At 35.6% G+C, this 20,410-nt stretch overlaps 1 protein-coding gene across 9 annotated transcripts in view; it reads left to right on the plus strand.

The window, feature by feature from the left end:
- The window catches only part of KIDINS220 (kinase D interacting substrate 220), a 102,357-nt gene that overhangs the window by 9,562 nt on the left and 72,385 nt on the right, over positions 1-20,410 (plus strand). For 6 of the 9 annotated variants that reach the window (XM_045884050.3, XM_045884042.3, XM_045884044.3 and 3 more), the window contains exons 3-9: positions 5,746-5,844; positions 6,564-6,662; positions 11,183-11,281; positions 12,223-12,324; positions 15,083-15,181; positions 17,750-17,947; positions 19,945-20,043. In XM_045884050.3, coding sequence (XP_045740006.1) covers positions 5,746-5,844; positions 6,564-6,662; positions 11,183-11,281; positions 12,223-12,324; positions 15,083-15,181; positions 17,750-17,947; positions 19,945-20,043 — 795 coding nt within the window. The remainder of the gene's footprint in view (positions 1-5,745; positions 5,845-6,563; positions 6,663-11,182; positions 11,282-12,222; positions 12,325-15,082; positions 15,182-17,749; positions 17,948-19,944; positions 20,044-20,410) is intronic. The other 3 variants (XM_045884043.3, XM_045884047.3, XM_045884049.3) reach the window with 1 other exon arrangement.

Below are 20,410 nucleotides of genomic sequence, written 5' to 3' on the forward strand. Positions count from 1 at the left end.
ATGCTAGAACCCAAATTTGAACTCTGTTCTGTTTTATTTCAAGCTATAATCTGTTTATGCTCAATTGCCATTCTTTGAGTTTTCAGAATAAGTTCATCTAATGATATGCCGATGTTTTCAGTGTTTCTATATTGAACACAATATGTTTTGGTTAGGTAACTCTTCTGTGATTATGTGTTGTCAATAATTGTTTTAAATAGATAAGAGAGAAAATTTGTAATTGGAGATTGTTCATTGTTATAAAGAGTTATTTACAAAAGTAGTCATTTTATTAGCATATATTAGCATATTTGGAATAATAAAATGATATTTTAAAAAGATTAAATTTTACTTCATAGACATTTTCTATGGGAATACTGAGAAAATAGCTTCACTTAGGAGAAATATAGCACATCAATAAGCACAAACGTATATTAATCTTATTCCCATAAAGAATGAAGTATATTTGGTATAGAGCTTCACTAGATCATCATGCATGAGGTAGCATTTAACTGATATTAATGGTATTTATTTTTAAATTTTTAGTATTAATTTATTTATTTAGAGAGCACACATTTGGAGGGAGGTGAAGAGGGAGAGGGAGAGGGATAATCTCAAGTAGATGCCGCACTGAGTGTGGAGCCCGATGAGGGGCTCGATCTCACAACCCTGAGATCATGACCTGAGGCGAAATCATGAGTCAGCTGCTTAACCACATGAGCCACCCAGGCACCCCAGATATTAATGGTAATTATATCTAGTTTAGTATTGCATCAGTTGAAATTGGAGTTTTAAAATAATGATTTGAAACAACCTGGATTTTTCAATTATGGCTCAATGTGAGGGTTGGAGAGAAAGTAGCTTTCTCAAGGCCTTTTTTGGCATTTTGCTTACAGCTTCTGATAAAATTTAAACTTTATAGAATTCTGTAAAGTTGTGTGGATTTTCTTCTCTTCTTTCTTGCCCTTTAAAGTGTTTAATTACTTTATGTTAATGTGTTTTGTTTATCAGTTTTGAAAAGGTCTCTTAAAGATTACATCAATAAAACAAAATAAAATAATGTGGGGAAAATTGCCATACTGTGTTTAGCATACAATTGGCTGTCATCAGTAAATGCTAATTTCTTGTCTTCTTTTCTGTCTGCTTTATTTGTAAACTAGGTAGCTCGTGGCCTGTGAATATTCTCAATAATGGCAGATCTTTGCCCTTTGTAGAGAAGTGAAGACTTTCTTTTTCTTTTTCCTTTCCCTTTCCCTTCCCCTTCCCCTTCCCTTCCCTTTTAGAAAAGAACAGAAAGTTACTCTCAGCTCTTCTTGGTACAAGATTATAGTGCTGAAGTGGGAATCTAAATTCAAGGGGTGCATTTTGTTATGTGCTTAGAAAAAGGCTCTGAGGGACATTTCAAAGGGAAATTTAAAAATGTTTTAATTTCACTAACATTATTGGAAGAAGTATACATTCTCCAAAGGTTTGCTTTAAAGGGCAGTGGTTATTGAGGTCTAGTACATCTAAATAAATAGAAGTAGGACTACCTAGGAATTGGGAAGAGCAAAGAGATGCTGAATAGGAAATATTTTTGCATTGTAGTCTTCTGGGAAGCTGAGATAAGTATGGGACCTGTTGGGGAAACTTCAGTTGGTGCAGTGTTTGTTCTAATGTGTTTTGGCTTGAGGTTATTACAAGTGGAGTAGGGTTACGTGAAGTATGTCATTCTGTGTATTTTGGGAAGCAATGGACTTGGGGTTTACTGGGATGTGTGGGATTAGGTATGGAAGGGGCCTTTAGTGATTCATTTTGAAGCAGAAAAATAAAGTTGTCATGGCTGTTTCTAAGTTACTCTGTCTCTAGAAGTGTAGTTATAAGATTGGTTAAGCAAGAACTAATAGAATAAATAAATGTTTTGTTATAAGGCCTAGCTTATAAGGTAACTTTTCTTCTATCTTTGAAAATTTAATACAACTTCATGGTAACCTTTTTTGAAAATTATTTATCTTTTTGATTAGTGTAGCTAAAAAAGGTGTATCAGTTGAGAATTAGTTTGGATTGCATGTAATAGCTCCTAAAACAGTGTCTTAATCAAAGTAAGGTCTTACTTTTCTCACATGATGACAAGCTGGAGGAACCATTCCAAGGTTGTTAGGATGGCTTCAGGATATCTTCCCAGGCTCCTTCTTCCCATCTCTCCACTCCTCACTGAGTGCTGGTGACTGCATATCAGCCATCTTGCTACAACTCCAGCACTGTGTCCACATACGGGGCAAGAAGAAGGAAAAACAGATGCCGGCTGAGCTAGTCTAATTACTGAGCTATCCTGGGAGACTTAACTAGAGCAGTATCATGGGATTATTTCCAGCTGCAAGTGAAGCTGAACAATGTGGATTTTTTTTAGCTGAGCACATTGCTATGCCTAAACAAAATCCTGTCACTCTGGGTACTGGAGAGACAAATAATAGTTTTTGCGAGAGAAACTAATGACTATTCAAGTCTTTCATCTGGCTTGTTTCTAGTTAATCAAATTTATACCATCTTTCTTATTTGTGTTATAGGTATTTATGCACATCTATGTTATTTTTTCCCTCATACTTTAGAAGCACCTATCTCTGTGAACAATCTGAAATGTGACTGTGACCCCAGAAAGTAAACAGAAAACTTCTGAGTCTCTTGAATTACTAATCTGAAAACTCTGATGTAAAATTCATATATCCTTAGGGCCATGGATTCCGGATTAATTGGCTTTAATTTATGTATTATACCAATGATTTTGTTATCTCACTTTTTATCTCAGTTCATTAGAATGGAGAAGGATGCTATAGAAAGTTTGTCAAAGAGGTGTTAGAGCTGACAGAGGCAAGCTTGGTGTAATAATTGATGTCTGTAGTTATGACTCAATTGTAAACATGTTTAAGGTAATCTGTTTAACAAGTAGTAAGTAATGTGTGCATTGCTTTTTAAAATAATGGTTATCATAAAATATATAATCAAATTTAATGTTTAAAGGATGAACTTTTTCACCTGGAAAATCTATTTGTGCATAATACCTCATTCCCTAATGACTGGTTGAATGATGTATAATTTAGTATCCATTGTTATATAAGAATGTTTCTATTTAATGTGATTTACTTTTGTACTTTGTTTAAATGAGTATTTGTGTTTAACTCTTTACTTGTATTATTCTTATAAAAGCATCTGTTGTACTTTGTCAGTTATTATAATTATTTGCTTTTTTATGTGTTGCCACTGACAGATTTTTTTAATTCTTTGAGCCTTTGCTCTCTCATTTACTCAACAAATATTTGAGTACCTGTGTGACAGTCACTGTCCTTCACACTGGCAATACAGTATTATTATTATTATATTATTACTATTTTTGCATTTACACTTATGTTTATTTTTTTCATACAGTGTAATATTATTTTCAGATGTACAATTTAGTGATTCAGCACTTCCATATAATACCTGGTGCTCGTCATGACAAGTGTACTCCTTGATCCCAGTCACCTTTTTTTTTTTTTTTTTAAAGATTTTATTTATTTATTTGACAGAGAGAGAGGAAACACAAGCAGGGGGAGTGGGAGAGGAAGAAGCAGGCTCCCCGCTGAGCAGAGAGCCCGATGCGGGGCTTGATCCCAGGACCCTGGGATCATGACCTGAGCCGAAGGCAGACGCTTAACGACTGAGCCACCCAGGTGCCCCTCCCAGTCACCTTTTTAACCCATCCCCCACCCATCTCCCCTCTGTTAACCATCAGTTTGTTCTCTATATTTAAGAGTCTTTTTCTTGGTTTGCCTCTCTTTTTTGGGGAAAACAGTACTAAATTAAAAAAAAAAACAGACATGCTTCTCACCCTCATGGAGTTTAGATCCTTTAGGAGAAATGAACAATAATCAGTTGTTAATCACACAAATATAAGTAATTACAAACAAGGATTAGTATAGTTAAAGGAAGATTAGAGGGGGTTAGTTAGGCTTCTTTGAAGGGTTGATGTTTGACCCAAGAACTGAAGGATGGGTGGCAGTTAATTGGGTGGGACAGAGGGAAAACTTTGTGTGAGTGTCCAGAGATGGGAAAGAGCTTAAGGGTATGTTGGTGAGGAGGAAATGGCATGGAGTAAGTTTTGAGGTAGTCCTGCCATGGCCACTGTAAGTATTTTGGTTCTGATCCAAAAGAGCAATAGAAAACCACTGAGGATTTTAGGCAGAGAAACTATGTCATATTAGCATTTTAAAAAATCACAGATATTTTCCACCACACTGATATACACATAATAAGTAGATGCTTAAAAAAAATTTGTCTAATTGAACTTAATTTTTGGTGTAAATTTTTTCTCATATACCTTAGTAAATCTTTAGTACTATCACTGTTAGCCCAGTGCTGCTCATCTGTTTCATACCATGGCACTTACAGAAGATGACCATGTGTGTATTATCGTACTTGGGGTAGATGAGTCTTGCTGCTGGAGGGAACCCATGCCAGACCTGGCTGCCCGGGTCCTGCTGCACTGTCTCAGAGCTCAGGAAGTACTGTCTCTTACTACTGTGGCTCATTCTAGGCACGTAGGCTGGGCAAGTGTGTAATTATAAGAAGCTTTAGTTTAATGAGTTAAGTTTAATGAGTTAAGTTAGTTAAAAAACTATATATATTATATATAGTACCTATATTGTTTTTATTTATTGTTTTACTTTCCTCCCTCTTGTCCTGATGAACATCTTATATATACAGTTAAAATCATGTTCTATATTATATTTTATCTGGTATAGTTAGAAAATTTTGTTATTTTTTTTGAATGTTTATGCAGCTTTATTTACAACCAGACACCAGAAGCTAACAAAATGCTTTTCAATAAATGAATGGACAAATAAACTGGTACATCCATATTCTGACAACCCAGAATGCAGTTGTGATCCACTAGTCAGAACGGAAGCTTATGGATGGATCACTAATTTTAGGCAATATGCACCTTTTAAAAAAAATTTTTTTTTATTATGTTATTAATCACCATACATTACATCATTAGTTTTTGATGTAGTGTTCCATGATTCATTGTTTGCGTCTAACACCCAGTGCTCCATGCAGTACGTGCCCTCTTTAATACCCATCACCAGGCTAACCCATCCTCCCACCTGCCTCCCCTCTAAAACCCTCAGTTTGTTTCTCAGAGTCCATAGTGTCTCATGATTTGTCTCCCCCTCCGATTTCCCCCCCTTCATTCTTCCCTTCCTGCTATCTTCTTCTTCTTTTTTTTCTTAACATATAATGTATTATAGATATGCTAAGATTTTTATATATGTTGTGGGAATTACTTTTCAGAGCCTAGTATTCATGTTTACTTATTTTGAATGAAATTATAGTGCCAAAACCAGACTAATAATGCTGTAGTAAAAAAATGTTTCAGGGACGCCTGGGTGGCTCAGTCAGTTGAGTGTCTGCCTTCGGCTCAGGTCATGATCCGGGGGTTCTGGGATTGGGTACCACATCAGGCTCCTTGTTCAGCAGGGAGCCTTCTTCTCCCTCTGCCTGCTGCTTCCCCTGCTTGTGCTCTCTCTCCCTCTCTCTCTTTCTGACAAATAAATAAAATCTTTAAAAATTTTTTTTCTTTTTCTCTTTGACTTCTATATTATTAGCAAACTGAAAACTTAAGATTTCAAACGTGTTTCTAAATTTAAGAAATTCTGTAAACAATGTTTAACATACCGTTGTGAAAACATGACTGTGGTATATTTAACTGTGGCATTTCATAAAGCCCTGTGTGTCTTTTATATTCCCTAGTGTGGCCAGACCCCATTGATGATAGCCGCTGAGCAAGGCAGTCTGGAAATAGTGAAAGAGTTAATTAAGAATGGAGCTAATTGCAATCTGGAAGATTTGGTATATATTAAAATAATCTACTTATTTTTTGTCTTTTTCTTTTCCTTAACTTTGCTCTTTGTTTTTAAGAAGTGATTCAAAATTAGTAGATTACAATTGTTCTTTCAGATCTATCTTAACTTTGACTAATAATATGCTAAGTCAGTTTTTTAAAGGCGTGATGCAGGAGAGAAATTTTTACTTTAAATGAAAGGTCTCAGCTCTTCATGTTTTTTGTATATAGATGGCACTGGCTGAATAGAAGCACATATACTTGGATACTTGTAGCCTTTATTTAAAAATAAAGGACAGTAGTTTTTTCTTTATCACGTAGTTTCTAAATTTATCATATGGGATTGCCTTAGTTTAATAGCCTATGAATGTGCTCTTAAATCTGATGACAGGCTCTGTAATTTCAATTTATTGTAATGGTTGCCAGCCACAGGATTAGCTTTAAGGTTTTGATAGTCTTCTTTTTTTAAAAAAACACAGTATATGATTAGGCGTCCAGTGAAAAGACTGACCAAGCAATTGTGAAAGCATTTCGGCACCACTGCCTCATGCACAGATATGTTCTTAACAGAGCTCATGCTGCAGTGTTATTTTAGAGTAGTTCACAGTGGGTCAAATCATGTCAGTTTGGTATGATCATTTGGTATGTAAACTCAAATTTATTTTTCCTCACTTTGGATTGTTATTTTTGGTTTTGAAATGATAACATTGGTGACTGTGTGTTCAAGGATAACTGGACAGCGCTTATATCAGCATCAAAAGAAGGGCACGTGCACATTGTGGAAGAACTGCTTAAATGTGGGGTCAACTTGGAGCACCGTGATATGGTATGTACGTTGGTTATGATATGTTGTTTAATTAGCTGGAATCTTACTAACAGTAATAGGTATGTCTGGAACATTGTATTTTTGTGTGGGGGGGTTATATTATAATCTTTTAGGATTTGGGGCTGGGCATTGAAACAGCTCTCAAGAATGTGTGAAAACCCAGGGGATATAATGACCGTTTTAGAATATTCTTAGTCATCATTTTCAGTTTATTTCAGAGTTTAAAATTCTGAAATATTAACTAAAAACAACTCATTAACTTTCAGTATATCAATGCTTTAAAACTTATATGAGAGAATGGTTTCCTTGAAGAGGAACTTTAGGAGGGACAGTATAGTTTTAAAAATATTTTCAGTTGTTTAAAGTTATAATTATCAGAATAATATTTATAAATTTATTTAAAAAATGTTAATTGTGTTCAGGCATGAGCACATTACTAGTCTATACACATTACAAGTTTAACAAAATATGACCCTTAATTATCTTAGCTCTTATTTGCTCCTGGCATCTGCTTAAGACATAAAGATGAAGAAAGAGATCATTTCTAGCTTATTTATTCTGTGAAATATTCAGCCTTTTCCAAAGTTAATTTTAACAGTGGAAGAGAGGAAGGAATTGATCTGCCTTGACGTGTAAAACATGTACTACTTTGCTGATAATGAAGTGCAGGCAGTCTGAGTTTTTAAGAAACTGCAGCATTCTACCATCTTGTACTTACTATTATATTATAATTATAATTTACACAGTATGTTTACCTCTATAATCTTAAATGTATTCTCAAACTTAATGAAGTAGGTGGCATACTTATTTTTATAGGAAGATACAGAACTATTTATATTCTACTTATTTCTGAAAAGAAGTTAAAGTATATTGCTCTAAAAGTTTAGGGAGAGAAGATGATGATGTACTCAGTAACCTAGGCAGAGGATGGGTTGGTATGGCAGGCGAGAGTAAAATGTGGTGTTCTCATCTTACCGGGATATAAAGTAGAAAGGAAATGTGTGGAGGTTATTAAAGGCACCAAACCAGTTAATCAGATGAATTAATATTAGGTACCTATTCTATGCCTGGTCTCTTTATGTGCTTTAGCCTCTCTATGCTTAGTTGACTTCTCAGAACAATCCTCTGGGCTAGGGATGCATTTTGTTCTCAATGTATATAGTTCAGGAAATTGAAACTGGAGGAAGTGCCCTTTGCCCAAAGCAGTCAGGCTGAGTTTTGAACCCAGGTCTGCCTTACTACAAAGGTTTTCTCCTCTATTGCTCTTCCACATATATTAATAGGGAGTTAGGAACTATAAAGGACACATTATGAATGTGTCAGACTTAGGAAGATTTGTACAAAATGATCTTAAGCTTTTTTAGTTTTCCATATGTTTCTTTATTTCCCGTAAGTAATTACCACAGCATCTTTTAACATATTTACAGGGTCTTAACGTTTGGCTTTAAAACACCACAATTGGGGAAACTGAGGGCTGTGTCTCCCTGAATAGTTAGTGTTGAGGGACCCTAACCTCAACGGACTGGGTGGTGGTAGTAACTGCTGAGCTGTGAGGGAAGGCAGAGTCCCTGGGACTTGTGTAGGGGAGGAGAGTGCCCGCCAGGGTTTGTCTTTGGGTTCAGTAAGAGCCAGGATATAACATCTCAAAGTCTAGTGAGGATTTTTTTTTTTTTTTTTTTTTTTTTTAATGTAAGGATTTTCTTCTTAAGGGGACCTTTGTGGGCGCTAAACTAATGGTATTCACTTCTAACCTTTTCATTTTGCAAATTCGGGCGTAGTTTTCTCCTAAATTCTTGTGTAGGGTGACATTATACAAATTAAAAAGAGAACATGATATTAAAACAATTCTGGGCAGGCATTTTAAAGATTAAAATGTTGGTGTATTTAAGATTTGACTAAATGCTAAGCTCTATAATTTGACCTAAATAAATTGTCAGCCTTTCCTTGTCTTTCATGACCTTGACCTTTTGTAAAAGGCGAAAGATTTATGCGATCTGAAGAGAAACCAGAGTATGACCTTGACCTTTTGAAGATTGCTCCTCTGGCATTTTTGTTTTTTATTTTTTTATTTTTTTATTTTAGTTTTTTAAAGATTTTATTTATTAGAGAGAGAATGAGTGCATGAGAGCAGGGGGAGGGGCAGAAGGAGAAGGAGAAGCAGACTCCCCACTGAGCAGGGAGCCTGACTCATGGTTTGATCCCAGGACCCTGAGATCATGACCTGAGCCTGTGGCAGAGGCTTAACCCACCCAGGCGCCCCTCCTCTGGCATTTTTAGGATGTCTCTCAATTTAGATTGATGTTTCTCATGATTAGATTGAGATTGTGCTTTGTTGGGAAGGATAGCACAGAGATGGTAGTCTCTTCTCAGCACACCACATCTAGGTACATGATAGCAAACCCGTCACTGGTGATGTTAACTTTGATCTCTTGGTATTGTCTGCCAGATTTATTCACTGTAAGATTACTGTTTCCCCCTTTGTAATTACTAAGTATTTTGGAGAAGATACTTTGAAACTATACAAATGTCCCGCTTTTGATTAAACTTTCACTCATTTATCTTAACATCTACCAATGTATCTTGCATGCAGCAGTTACTACTGTGGTGTTATAATGGTGATTTTTCTACTTCCCTCATTCCCTATACGTTGATTAATTTGAATTCTTCTGTAAGGAAGCTTTTCATGTCTCTCTCTATGTATTTGTATGTAGTTAGATATCTATAAATATATATAGTCTGATGAATATTTATTTTATTCTTTGGGTTATAATTTAGTTCTGTACTTACTTTCCTGCTCAGGTTGTTCCAACTTTGGCCATTGGGAGCTTCTGTGCCCTTTTGAGATGCCCTATCTTTTTTTTTAAAGCACTTCCTTACTTTCTGGCATCATATACTTCAGGCCCATGTTTATCTTGTATTTTTCCTGGCTTATTTTCCTGATTATCAGCCCTGGATTCAATCAGTTTTCCAAGGAACCATGGTTTCTTTTATCGGAAAATGGTATCGAGAAACCAATATCTTGGTTTAGGTGTTAGGTGAGCTTATTGTTACTGGGGTATCACTACTTGTAGTCCTTCTCAATGGATAGACATAGAAAATACATGTCTGTATACTAACTCTTGCATATACATGCATCTATTTCTATACTTGTGTGTTTGTATTTTTTTTTTTAAAGAAACTGCCAACCCAATTTGTTAATAACCTTTTCCCTTTCCCTAAGTTGTAACTCTTCTCTGATGGTGACAAATCTGGCTCTGTTATCTACACAATATATTTACTTGTTTGTTCAACCCTAGTATACAAATAAAGCAGTTCCAGAATTTCTAATCAATACTCCAAGAGAAACAGATTTGCCTGCTAAGTACAGTGTTTGTGTACAGTTCTTTCTCTCTTTCACATTACAGTATTCAGTCAAAATATTGCTTTCCAAAGTTACCTAGGGTTAGCTTCTAAGTAGTTATGTGATTTTGTGATTCATTTGTAATATAGTTAGATTCATTTGGCCCAGTCTGTATTGAATTTTTTCTTTCCATATTCTGGTTGATTTTTAAAACATTTGCATACAGTAAAATTCACTCTTATGGTGTATAGTTTTGACAAGTGCATAATGTCTTATGTCTACCACCATGTCCTATACAGAGCAGTTCTATCACCTCAACAGTACACCCACCTGCTCCTTTATAATTATCTCCTCCACCCACTCCTCAGCCGCTGGCCACCACTGATCTGTTTTCCCTTTCTACAACTGTGCCTTTTTCAGATCAGGGCAAGTATTTTTTAATCTCCTTTTTAGTGATGATGAAAGAGACTCAGAAGGATTAAGTGATTTATATTCTCAGAACCAAATGTGGATTTAAATGCTGGTTTAAAAAAACCAAAACATTTATTTCTTCGTATAATTTGATTACATTGGTCTTTTTTACTGAATTGCATTATAGCTGAAGAGAAAATTGCTTAAAATAAAAAAGAAAATTGCTCCTATAGTTTAGAAAATAGAATGTCATAATGTTGTTCATTCATACTTGGTGAATTCACACTGGAAATTGTGATCTGCAGATCTCTGCCTCAGTATCCTCTCATTTTTAAAAAGAGGTGCTGTAATGATCTGGGATTTACAGGATGTGTTTAATGCAGGAGTTGAGTATGATTGCTGGAATGCCTCTCTAGAAAAAGTCTAGACTCATACAAGAATATCTAGGGACATAGAAAGTATTTTGAAGAAAAAATTTTTAAATAGCCAAAATAAATCTTGGAAATTTGAAAAATCTAACATGAATGTTCTCTATTTTAGTTTCCATGATACAGTCAAAATTTGGAGTAATTTTGGAATTAAGAGATTTGACTTATTTCAGATACTATTGTGTATTTGTCTGGGGAGCTTGGGGATTTAAAACTACATAGTAGTGCCTTCATACACAATGGTTTTATGTAGAAATAGTCAAAGAAGGAACTTCATTAATGGCATTTTGTGCTTGGAGATGACCAAAAGTTTTCTGTCCCCCCAACCCTTTTTTCCTTAGGGAGGATGGACAGCTCTTATGTGGGCATGTTATAAAGGCCGTACTGAAGTGGTAGAGTTACTTCTTTCTCATGGTGCCAATCCAAGTGTCACTGGTTTGGTAAGCGTTCACAAAAATTTCACTGTAATATGAGTGGTAAGTTCTTTAGGTAATACTTAAGGCTGATTATATTTTAGACTTCAGATTGAATAGAAATTATCTAGATGTTAATAAAAATAATAATGCAAGATGTGATGTCATCACAACGAGAATTTTTTTCTCAGGCTAAGCTTATTTCTCAGTTTTTATCAACAAAAAGGCAACTCTTAGAGCTTAAATGTTAATTATAACATATAACATTTCAAAAGGAGATTTTGAAATCCCTAAGTCATCTTGCCTGTATTCTGTGGGTATGCATTCTTAATCTAAACTTATTTAAAGAAAAAGGGTGTTTACCAAATATCCATACCATTTTTCTATACATTTCTTTACATGGTAATACATGTGTTACTACTCTGTTTGAGACTTGATCTCAGACTGCTGATTGAGAGATTATCCTTCTGATGGGGACATCCTTTTATACTGTATACATATGTCAGATAATCATGTTGTACACTTTAAATATCTTGCGATTTTGTCAGTTATACCTCAGTAAAGCTTCTTAAAAAAGGAGAAACTTATTCAAGTTAATAGAAGGGTTATGTAAGTTAATGGAAGGATTATATTACATATTTCTCTTATTAGTCTTTCCTGTTGGCTAGATAATCATATTAAATGTATTAATCTGTAAAAATAAATGTGTTCGTAATATATATGTCTTTAAGGTTGAGTGCATTTTATTAGCTGATTATGTCTTATGAGTATTATGTTTTTTCAAGTGGAGAATGATCCGTAACTTGGTATTTTAAAATATTACTTTGTATTACTCCCTTTACTATTTACTTTTCTTAGCAAATGTGTGTTGTAAGTATCTACCTAAAACATTTTTCTTTCCCTCGCTCCCTTGCGTTCTCCCTCCTCCCCTCCTTTTCTACCTACTTCCGCACCTCCCTGCCTCCCAGCAGTACAGTGTTTACCCAGTCATCTGGGCAGCGGGGAGAGGCCATGCAGGTATAGTGCATCTTCTACTGCGAAACGGTGCGAAAGTCAACTGCTCCGATAAGGTAGGTCAGCAGGAGCTTTCCAGGTTCCGGTCTATGTTATGTCTACTCAGTATGTCTAAATGCAAGTTTTCTCATATGACCTCATGAGACTGTGCTGGTGAATCTTCTGTTTATATATATGAATGTATTTTATATAGATAGATATGTCATAGGTGGATCCCTTACACATAGTAACTCTCCCTCCATTGTTTTTTTTTACATCACATTCATCATTCTCTGGAAAATAGATAGGGATGATTCCCTATATTCATTATTTGAAGTTTTCTGTTATAACTCTTATTTCTACCTTCAGTCCTAGCTGCTTTCTATGTATGGTTGTCAGAATGATCTTTCTAAAATTCAGGTTTAGTTTTTTTTCTCTCTCTCTCATACTTAAAATGCTGAAGACATCAATCCCTGGTATGATGTGTGAAGACAGGCCTTGGCTCCCTTTCTGCCCTTTCTCCTGCCATCTGAACCCTAAAACTGCCTCGCCTGCTAGACTGCCAAAGGATGTGGGTGCCTGGATTCATCTGTTTTTAGCCCTTCCATGCCTTTGCGTGTGCTCTTTCACTGTGGAGAGAGAGTAAAGCTCTGCTTTATTTTCTGTTCATCCTTCACACTCAGCTCATTTGCCATCCACTTTAGAAAATTTCCCAGAATTTTGTTCTATTCATTTTTTAAATCCTTAATATTCATCCCAAACATTTAATAAGTATTTATTTAATTAGAACTTGACACATTGTGGGTAACTGTAATCTTTTCAAATTAATAACAATTCAGTGAAATATAGGAAAATAGCTAATAATTAGACATTTTTGATAATTAGAATATATTCTGAGTATAAATTTAAGTAAAATAATATTGCTTAACCTGATGGGAATGTTGGGAATCATCTTATGTTAATCTAGTTGGTGCTTGTATGGGTGTATACATATGTAAAAAAATCAAGTAATACATTTAAGATAGGTGTATTTTAGCATGGAACACTGGGTGTTATGCACAAACAATGAATCATGGAACACTACATCTAAAACTAATGATGTAATGTATGGGAATTAACATAAGAATAAAAAAAAGGATAGGTGTATTTTATTTTATTTATTTTTTAGATTTTATTTATTTGAGAGTGAGAGAGAGAAGTGGGGGAGGGGCAGAGGAAGAGGGAGAAGCAGACTCCCTGCTGAGCGTGAAGCCTGACCCACGGGGCTCAATCCCAGGACCCTGAGATCATGACCTGAGCCAAAGTCAGATGGTTAACCAAATGAGACAGCCAGGTGCCCCTAGATTGATGTATTTTATACACTTTATGTAGTTATGCTCACTTTTTAAAAGTATCACCTAAAATAATAGGTTGACAAGGACTGTAAAGAGACTCTTGCAAATACTTATAATATGGTACTTAAAAGTATTGTATTGGGACTGTTCATTAATTCAGAATGGTTGTCTTCTGTTTTGTTTTTTTTTTTTCAAATTCTTGTTTGAATTCTAGTTAGTTAACATACAATGCAATGTTGGTTTCAGGAGTAGAATTCAGTGAGTCATCACTTAACATACAACACTCATGCTCATCAAGATGGGCTGTCTTTTAATTCAGATTAGTGAGGTTTTATTTTATGTCCAAAGTGGATATGATTCTCTCTATTGATGTTTTTGATTTGACACTTTAGTATGATTGTGAAATCTTTAATTTCTCCTTCTGGCCTATTGAAAAATGGTTTATATGACCTGGCATTCACGGCCCCTCCAGAATCAGGTAGCATGCTACCTAGTCTGTCACTCTGACATTTTGAGAAAATGTTTAGTACCTACTGTGTGCAGTACCCTGTATGTGTACTAAACACAGAAGATACAAAAACAAAGTTCCTCAGTCATACTTGCCACATTTAAAGTGCTCAGTGGCCGTATAAGACTCGTGGCTACTGTATTGGCCAGTTCAGAATTATGGAGCATTTCCATCAGCATAGAAAGTTTTGTTGGACAGAGCTATTATAGAAAGTAGGCATTTATTACATGTTTATTTCAGTCTGTAGTCTCATGTAGTTAAAGATCACCGTGGGTATGTCTCTTGATTGCCAGACTTCCCAAAGACACAGCATTGCTTTTATGCATAATGTACATTCTCTGATGTCTTTTGAATCACATTCCAGCTGAAGGTGCTTTTAAGTGCAGTTTCTAAGGAAGTTTATTTTATCAAGTTTAGAGGCTGATTTGGGGGTGGTGGTTAAGAGCACAGACTGAAGCAGGCCTTTTGGGGTCATGGGTCTTACTCTACCTCTTAGTAGCTTTGTGACTTTAAACCTGTAATTAATTTCTCAGGGCCTCATTTGCTCTCTGTGAAAATGTGATATTTCAAATTCTCCTTATTCTTGTGATAAAGATGAGTTATGTGATAAACATGAGTTAACACATGTAAAGTACTTAGAATTATATTTGTCATTTCATTGTTACTCTTTTTGCCTGTAGTCAGACTGTTGGACTTTAAATTGTATTTCACAAGATACAGGAAGCAATGAAAGCTTGTTGAAAATTAGAGGCTGTATGACTTTATGATGGAAAAAATTGTCACTAATTATAAAAGTTGTTTCATACAGTGGTTAGTCATCTCTTCAGGAGAAAGACACTGGGGAAAATACGGCTTATCTAGAATTAAAATTATAATTTGTATAAACAGTAATTTAAGAATACTTAATATGGGTTTTATTAAAATTTGTGTTGAGAAAGTTTCTTTTACTACAGCTCTGATAATAATTTTACATTTGTTATTATTTTTTTATAGTATGGAACTACCCCTCTTGTTTGGGCTGCACGGAAGGGTCATTTGGAGTGTGTTAAACATTTATTGGCCATGGGAGCTGATGTTGATCAAGAAGGAGCTGTAAGTATCTTTTCTGTTTAATAAACCTTGGTAATAGAGATAATGTTTTTAGTTTTAAGGGAGAGAATATTCTTTCTTAGTATATGTCTAGAAAAATTTCCCAATAGTTCTTAAGTGATACTTAGAAAAACAAGCATTTTCTTTCTATTATCCTGACAAATACATTATGTTCTAGATAGTATGTGTTATAAACATGCTTTTAAGGATCTATTATTAATGCATGTAAATTTTGGGAGGCTAAACTATAAAGAACATCTTACAGTAATCTTACTATTGATTGAATCAGTATTAAAATACTCTTTATTTTATTTTTTTTAAAGATTTTTATTTATTTTTTGACAGAGAGAGACCGCGAGAGAGGGAACACAAGCAGGGGGAATGGGAGAGAGGGAGAAGCAGGCCTCCCACTGAGCAGGGAGCCTGACGCGGGGCTCGATCCCAGGACCCTGGGATCATGACCTGAGCCGAAGGCAGACGCTTAACGACTGAGCCACCCAGGCGCCCCCTTTTTTTTTTTTTTAATATTTTATTTATTTATTTGACAGAGAGAGACAGCGAGAGAGGGAACACAGCAGGGGGAGTGGGAGAGGGAGAAGCAGGCCTCCCACTGAGCAGGGAGCCTGACGCGGGGCTCGATCCCAGGACCCTGGGATCATGACCTGAGCCGAAGGCAGACACTTAACGACTGAGCCACCCAGGCACCCCTTGATATACTCTTTAAATCAAATAGTTTGAAATACTGTTAATTGTGGGAAAAAGTTATGCCCTGTTAAAATACCTTTTCCTTAAGATTTTAAAATAATATTATAATTTTTTGTATGTTTTTAGCTGTGACTTATTTTCCTCTTCTAATAGATTTAAAAATGTCAGAAATTAGCGGTCAGAATGTAGAAAGCTTAAAAATTGGTTCAATACATCCTCCCAAGTAGCAGTTATTTTAATAACTTATTGAGCACCTGCTGTGCACGCAACCCTGTGCCAAATGTGCTCGGGGTTCTGGAGAAGCCTAACAGATGGCTTTTCCCTTGAACTTGTGAGATTATAGTTAAAGGAAATGATATTTATGTACAAGAAATGATTAATACAGAGTATTCTTTGTAAAATTAAGTATTACGTGAAATGGATCATAAAGCATTGAGAAGGGATACTACCAAATCTCTGGCTGCATTGTAACAAAATGAACTCTAAATCACACTTGGCTTAGTATCAACCAATTCCTCCTATTTTCCATATTGGCAGAAGCTACTAATTGCTGACCTTTATGGAGTATATAATATTTTTAGTGCCATGTGGAGAAAGAGCATGATTCTTAGACAGCCATGAAATTCATATCTTTCACTTTCCTTTTTTCTGGACAGTTTATCAAGTGGATAAGTGGCTTATTTCTATGATTTTTGACTCTTACAGAATTTTAAAAGGCTATATTATTTAATATGTGAGAGAATTATGACTCAGTTTGGGGGGCTGATCTAATGACTGAAATATTTCAATAAGGAGATTATATGACATCTCAATATAGATCAGTTTCTCAGGAAGCAACTTTAATACTTCTTTTGGTAATGAGTCAGGTTCTTCTATTAGGTGATTTATTGTTATAAATTAGATATGCAGCTTTTGTTTTTTAAAAGATTTATTTTTATTTGTTTTAGAGAGAGAGAACATGCAAGCAGGGGGAGGGACAGAGGGGGAGAGAGAGAGAGAGAGAATCCTCAAGCATACTCCCCACTGAGTTCAGAGCCTCATGTGGGGCTAAATCCTGGGACCCCAAGATCATGACCTGAGCTGAGATCAAGAGTTGGCCACTTAACCAACTGAACCACCCAGGCGCCCAGATGTGCAACTTTTAAAAGAACCACTAAAAATGAGATCATTTTTGAAAATGTGGTTTCTAGATCACTGTGAAAGACAGAAGAATATATTATACTTTATTGAAATATCCTGTAGCTATTAATTCATTGTTTTACTTCAGTTTTCCTACAGATTTTTATTATAAACAATTCTTTGTTTGAAGCCTGATTGACCTTATTTTGGATTATTTAATTTAGAATGTGTTTCATTTTGAATCATCCCATCTCATCTCATTATATTAGTGAGAGGGTCTGTTCATTGTCAGCAAATCCAATTTCAGATTATCATTTGAAGAGTTGAATGTTTTAACTGTCCTGTTGACTCAAGAAAATTAATGTATCTTCAAAAACAGAAAACAGGCTTCGTAGCCAGTTTTGGTATGTGACTATTTATATTGGCATTTCATTATCCGAAATCACTCTTTTTTTTTTTTTTTAAGATTTTATTTATTTATTTGAGAGAGAGAGAATGAGAGGGGGGAGGGTCAGAGGGAGAAGCAGACCCCCTGCCGAGCAGGGAGCCCGATGTGGGACTCGATCCAGGGACTCCAGGATCATGACCTGAGCCGAAGGCAGTCGCTTAACCAACTGAGCCACCCAGGCGCCCCGAAATCACTCTTAATAATAGGCCACCTTCTTGAAAACATAGTTTTATGACTGTGGCATAAATCATATGTTTTCTAGATTATACTGATTTCTTGGACTTGTTTTTGTTTTTTAGAATTCAATGACTGCACTGATTGTGGCAGTAAGAGGAGGCTACACACAGTCAGTAAAAGAAATTTTGAAGAGGAATCCAAATGTAAATTTAACAGATAAGGATGGAAATACAGCTTTGATGATTGCGTCAAAGGAGGGACATACAGAGATTGTACAAGATCTCCTCGATGCCGGAACATATGTGAACATACCTGATAGGGTAGGTTACCTATTTGAGATTTGTCTTCTCGTAGTAACATAATGGAAGATTATCTTAACTTCTCACACCTTTCAGGATTCTTCATGTATGCCATACATTTGTTCTAATAAAAGATAAATTTTATTTCTACCTTTAAAACTAAGAAGTTAAAATGTATTCAATCTTCGTGAAGGGTGTTCTTTTTAATCTTTGTCAAATAATATTGTTACTGAAAATGTCACATGTACTATTAGTCTGTAATTGTCCTTGATGTCTATGATTGTAGTGTTGTTCATGGCTGGTGTTATTCACTTTCCCAAGCCTTCAGCTATACTTAGAATTTTCAAAATTGTATCTCTTGCTCTAATCTTTTCTCAGAACTCTACACTTCTATTTCCAACGCTACTTGAACTGTCTGCTTGAATGTCTGATGGGCTTTAAAAGTTACCCGCAAAGCAGGTGTCTTGTTTGGTTCATCCCAACCCTGCTTTTCCTTCAGTCTTCTCCATCTGAGTGAATGGCATCACCCTTCACCCTGTTGTTAAAGCCCTAAGTCCTATGCATTAGCCTTGATTTCTCTTCTCCACCTACCGCATCTAATTCTTCAGCAGGTCCGTTTGGCTCTACCTCCAGAACACATCCTGTGTCTGTCTACTTCCCTTTCTCCCTGTTTTAATAGGTTGCTGCCATATTAACTTTTTTTCCTTTCTAGAGCATACTGCTCTTGTTGCTGCTTTGGGACCTCTGCACCAGCTCTGCTCTGTTGGGAATGCTGATCTTCATGATCACTATATGGCTGTCTCCTCCTTGTCATTCTGACCTCAGCTTAAATATGAGCTCCTCAGAAAGATCTTCAGTGACCCAATCCAAAGTCACAGTCCAGTCACTTTCTATGACATCACTGTATTTTAATTTATTTACATGCCATTTGTCTAATTTTTTGTTTGTGTTTATTGTATGTTGTCTTGTCTCCTCTAGACTGTCAGTTCTTCTAGAGCTGAGAACTTGTCTGTCTTGTTTCCCAATACCTAGAATGGTACATGGCACATAGTAAGCAATGAGATATTTATAACCTTTTATTAACTTACTACTCTGGCATCATATTAATGCTAACATTCTCAACTAAAATTGGTTTGCTTTGCATTTATTTCTGCTTTTAATGTAGTAGTTAAAGATACTACACAGGGTGCTAAATTCGGTAATCCTCAAGGACTTGCATCTTGATTTATAACCCATTGAGGCCCACTAAGGATTGAGATGAGCCACAGCTCATGGACTTGCCCAACTCAAAGTCCTACAACTGATTTATAATTTAGAGTAAAAAAAAATTAGGCAGGCATTGCCAGAATAGCCATTTTACATTTGAAGTAGTAGGAAGATATAATTAATAATGATTGTTGTTTGGTAAATATAATTTTAGGGCAAAGAGATGTCTTTATGAGGTAATGAACTTCATCTAATCCTTGTCATGGGGGATGAGTCAGTCTTTTGCACTGTTAGCTTGTAATGCCAGATTGCCTAGACTATGGATACTGGTCTAGGAACTACCCTATCCCTTAATGAAATGTGGTTATAAACTCACTGACAGCCCTAGCCCTACAACTCCCTTTTTTACAATCCATGACTTTCGTCATATAGCATTATTCCAACGGTTTTTTATTATGTTATTTCCGAATGTTCATTTGATTCATTGACAGCTCTGGTGTCATTTAATTTAATTTACATTTATAGTGGGAAGTCAGTCACCTTCAAAGAGTATGGCTTATTGTTCTTGGTAACTCGTCTTTCTAAACTTTTGTCGTGGAATTTAAGAGTCCTCATTTTGAGGTATAACCTGTCTCTTACTCTAGGGCTGTTAATGTCCGGTATTAATGTTAGTTAACTAAAATTTTTCTCTTATTTTGAGATACTCTTTTTCCCAAGAAGTTTGCAGAGAAGTATCTTTTAATATACGATTAACTTCAAAACAGTGTTTATTTGTTCTTTTATCAGTTTACCTTTTTTTTTGGTCTTTTTAGAGTGGAGATACTGTGTTGATTGGCGCTGTCAGAGGTGGTCATGTGGAAATCGTTCGAGCACTTCTCCAGAAATATGCTGATATAGACATTAGAGGCCAGGTGTGTGTGATTCCCGAGCTGCTGTCACCTTTGTGCACCATCATTTGTGCATGTTGACTGATGACAATGTCATTCTGAGTTTTCTCTGGAGATGAGCTAGTAGATCCTAATATAGTTAATGGATGCCTGTATTAAGTTTGACTGCCATTATTACAGAATTTCTCTATTAATGTCATGTTAGATGACATTAGAGCATGTTCGAAGCTCATATTTTTCAAATACACCTCTCTTACTAGTGTATAAATATATTCAATCCTGAAATGAGTAATTTATGATACTGAGACAGTTGCTGATATTTTGAATGTACCCAGTTTATTTTCTTTAGTATTTTCCCTCTGTTTCGTCTTCCTCGTCCATATGTTGTTCT

Source organism: Mirounga angustirostris, unplaced genomic scaffold (genome assembly GCF_029215605.1).
Source record: "Mirounga angustirostris isolate CCGP_5_RB_7025 unplaced genomic scaffold, mMirAng1.0.hap1 SCAF_10, whole genome shotgun sequence".
NCBI classification, from domain to species: Eukaryota; Metazoa; Chordata; class Mammalia; order Carnivora; family Phocidae; genus Mirounga; species Mirounga angustirostris.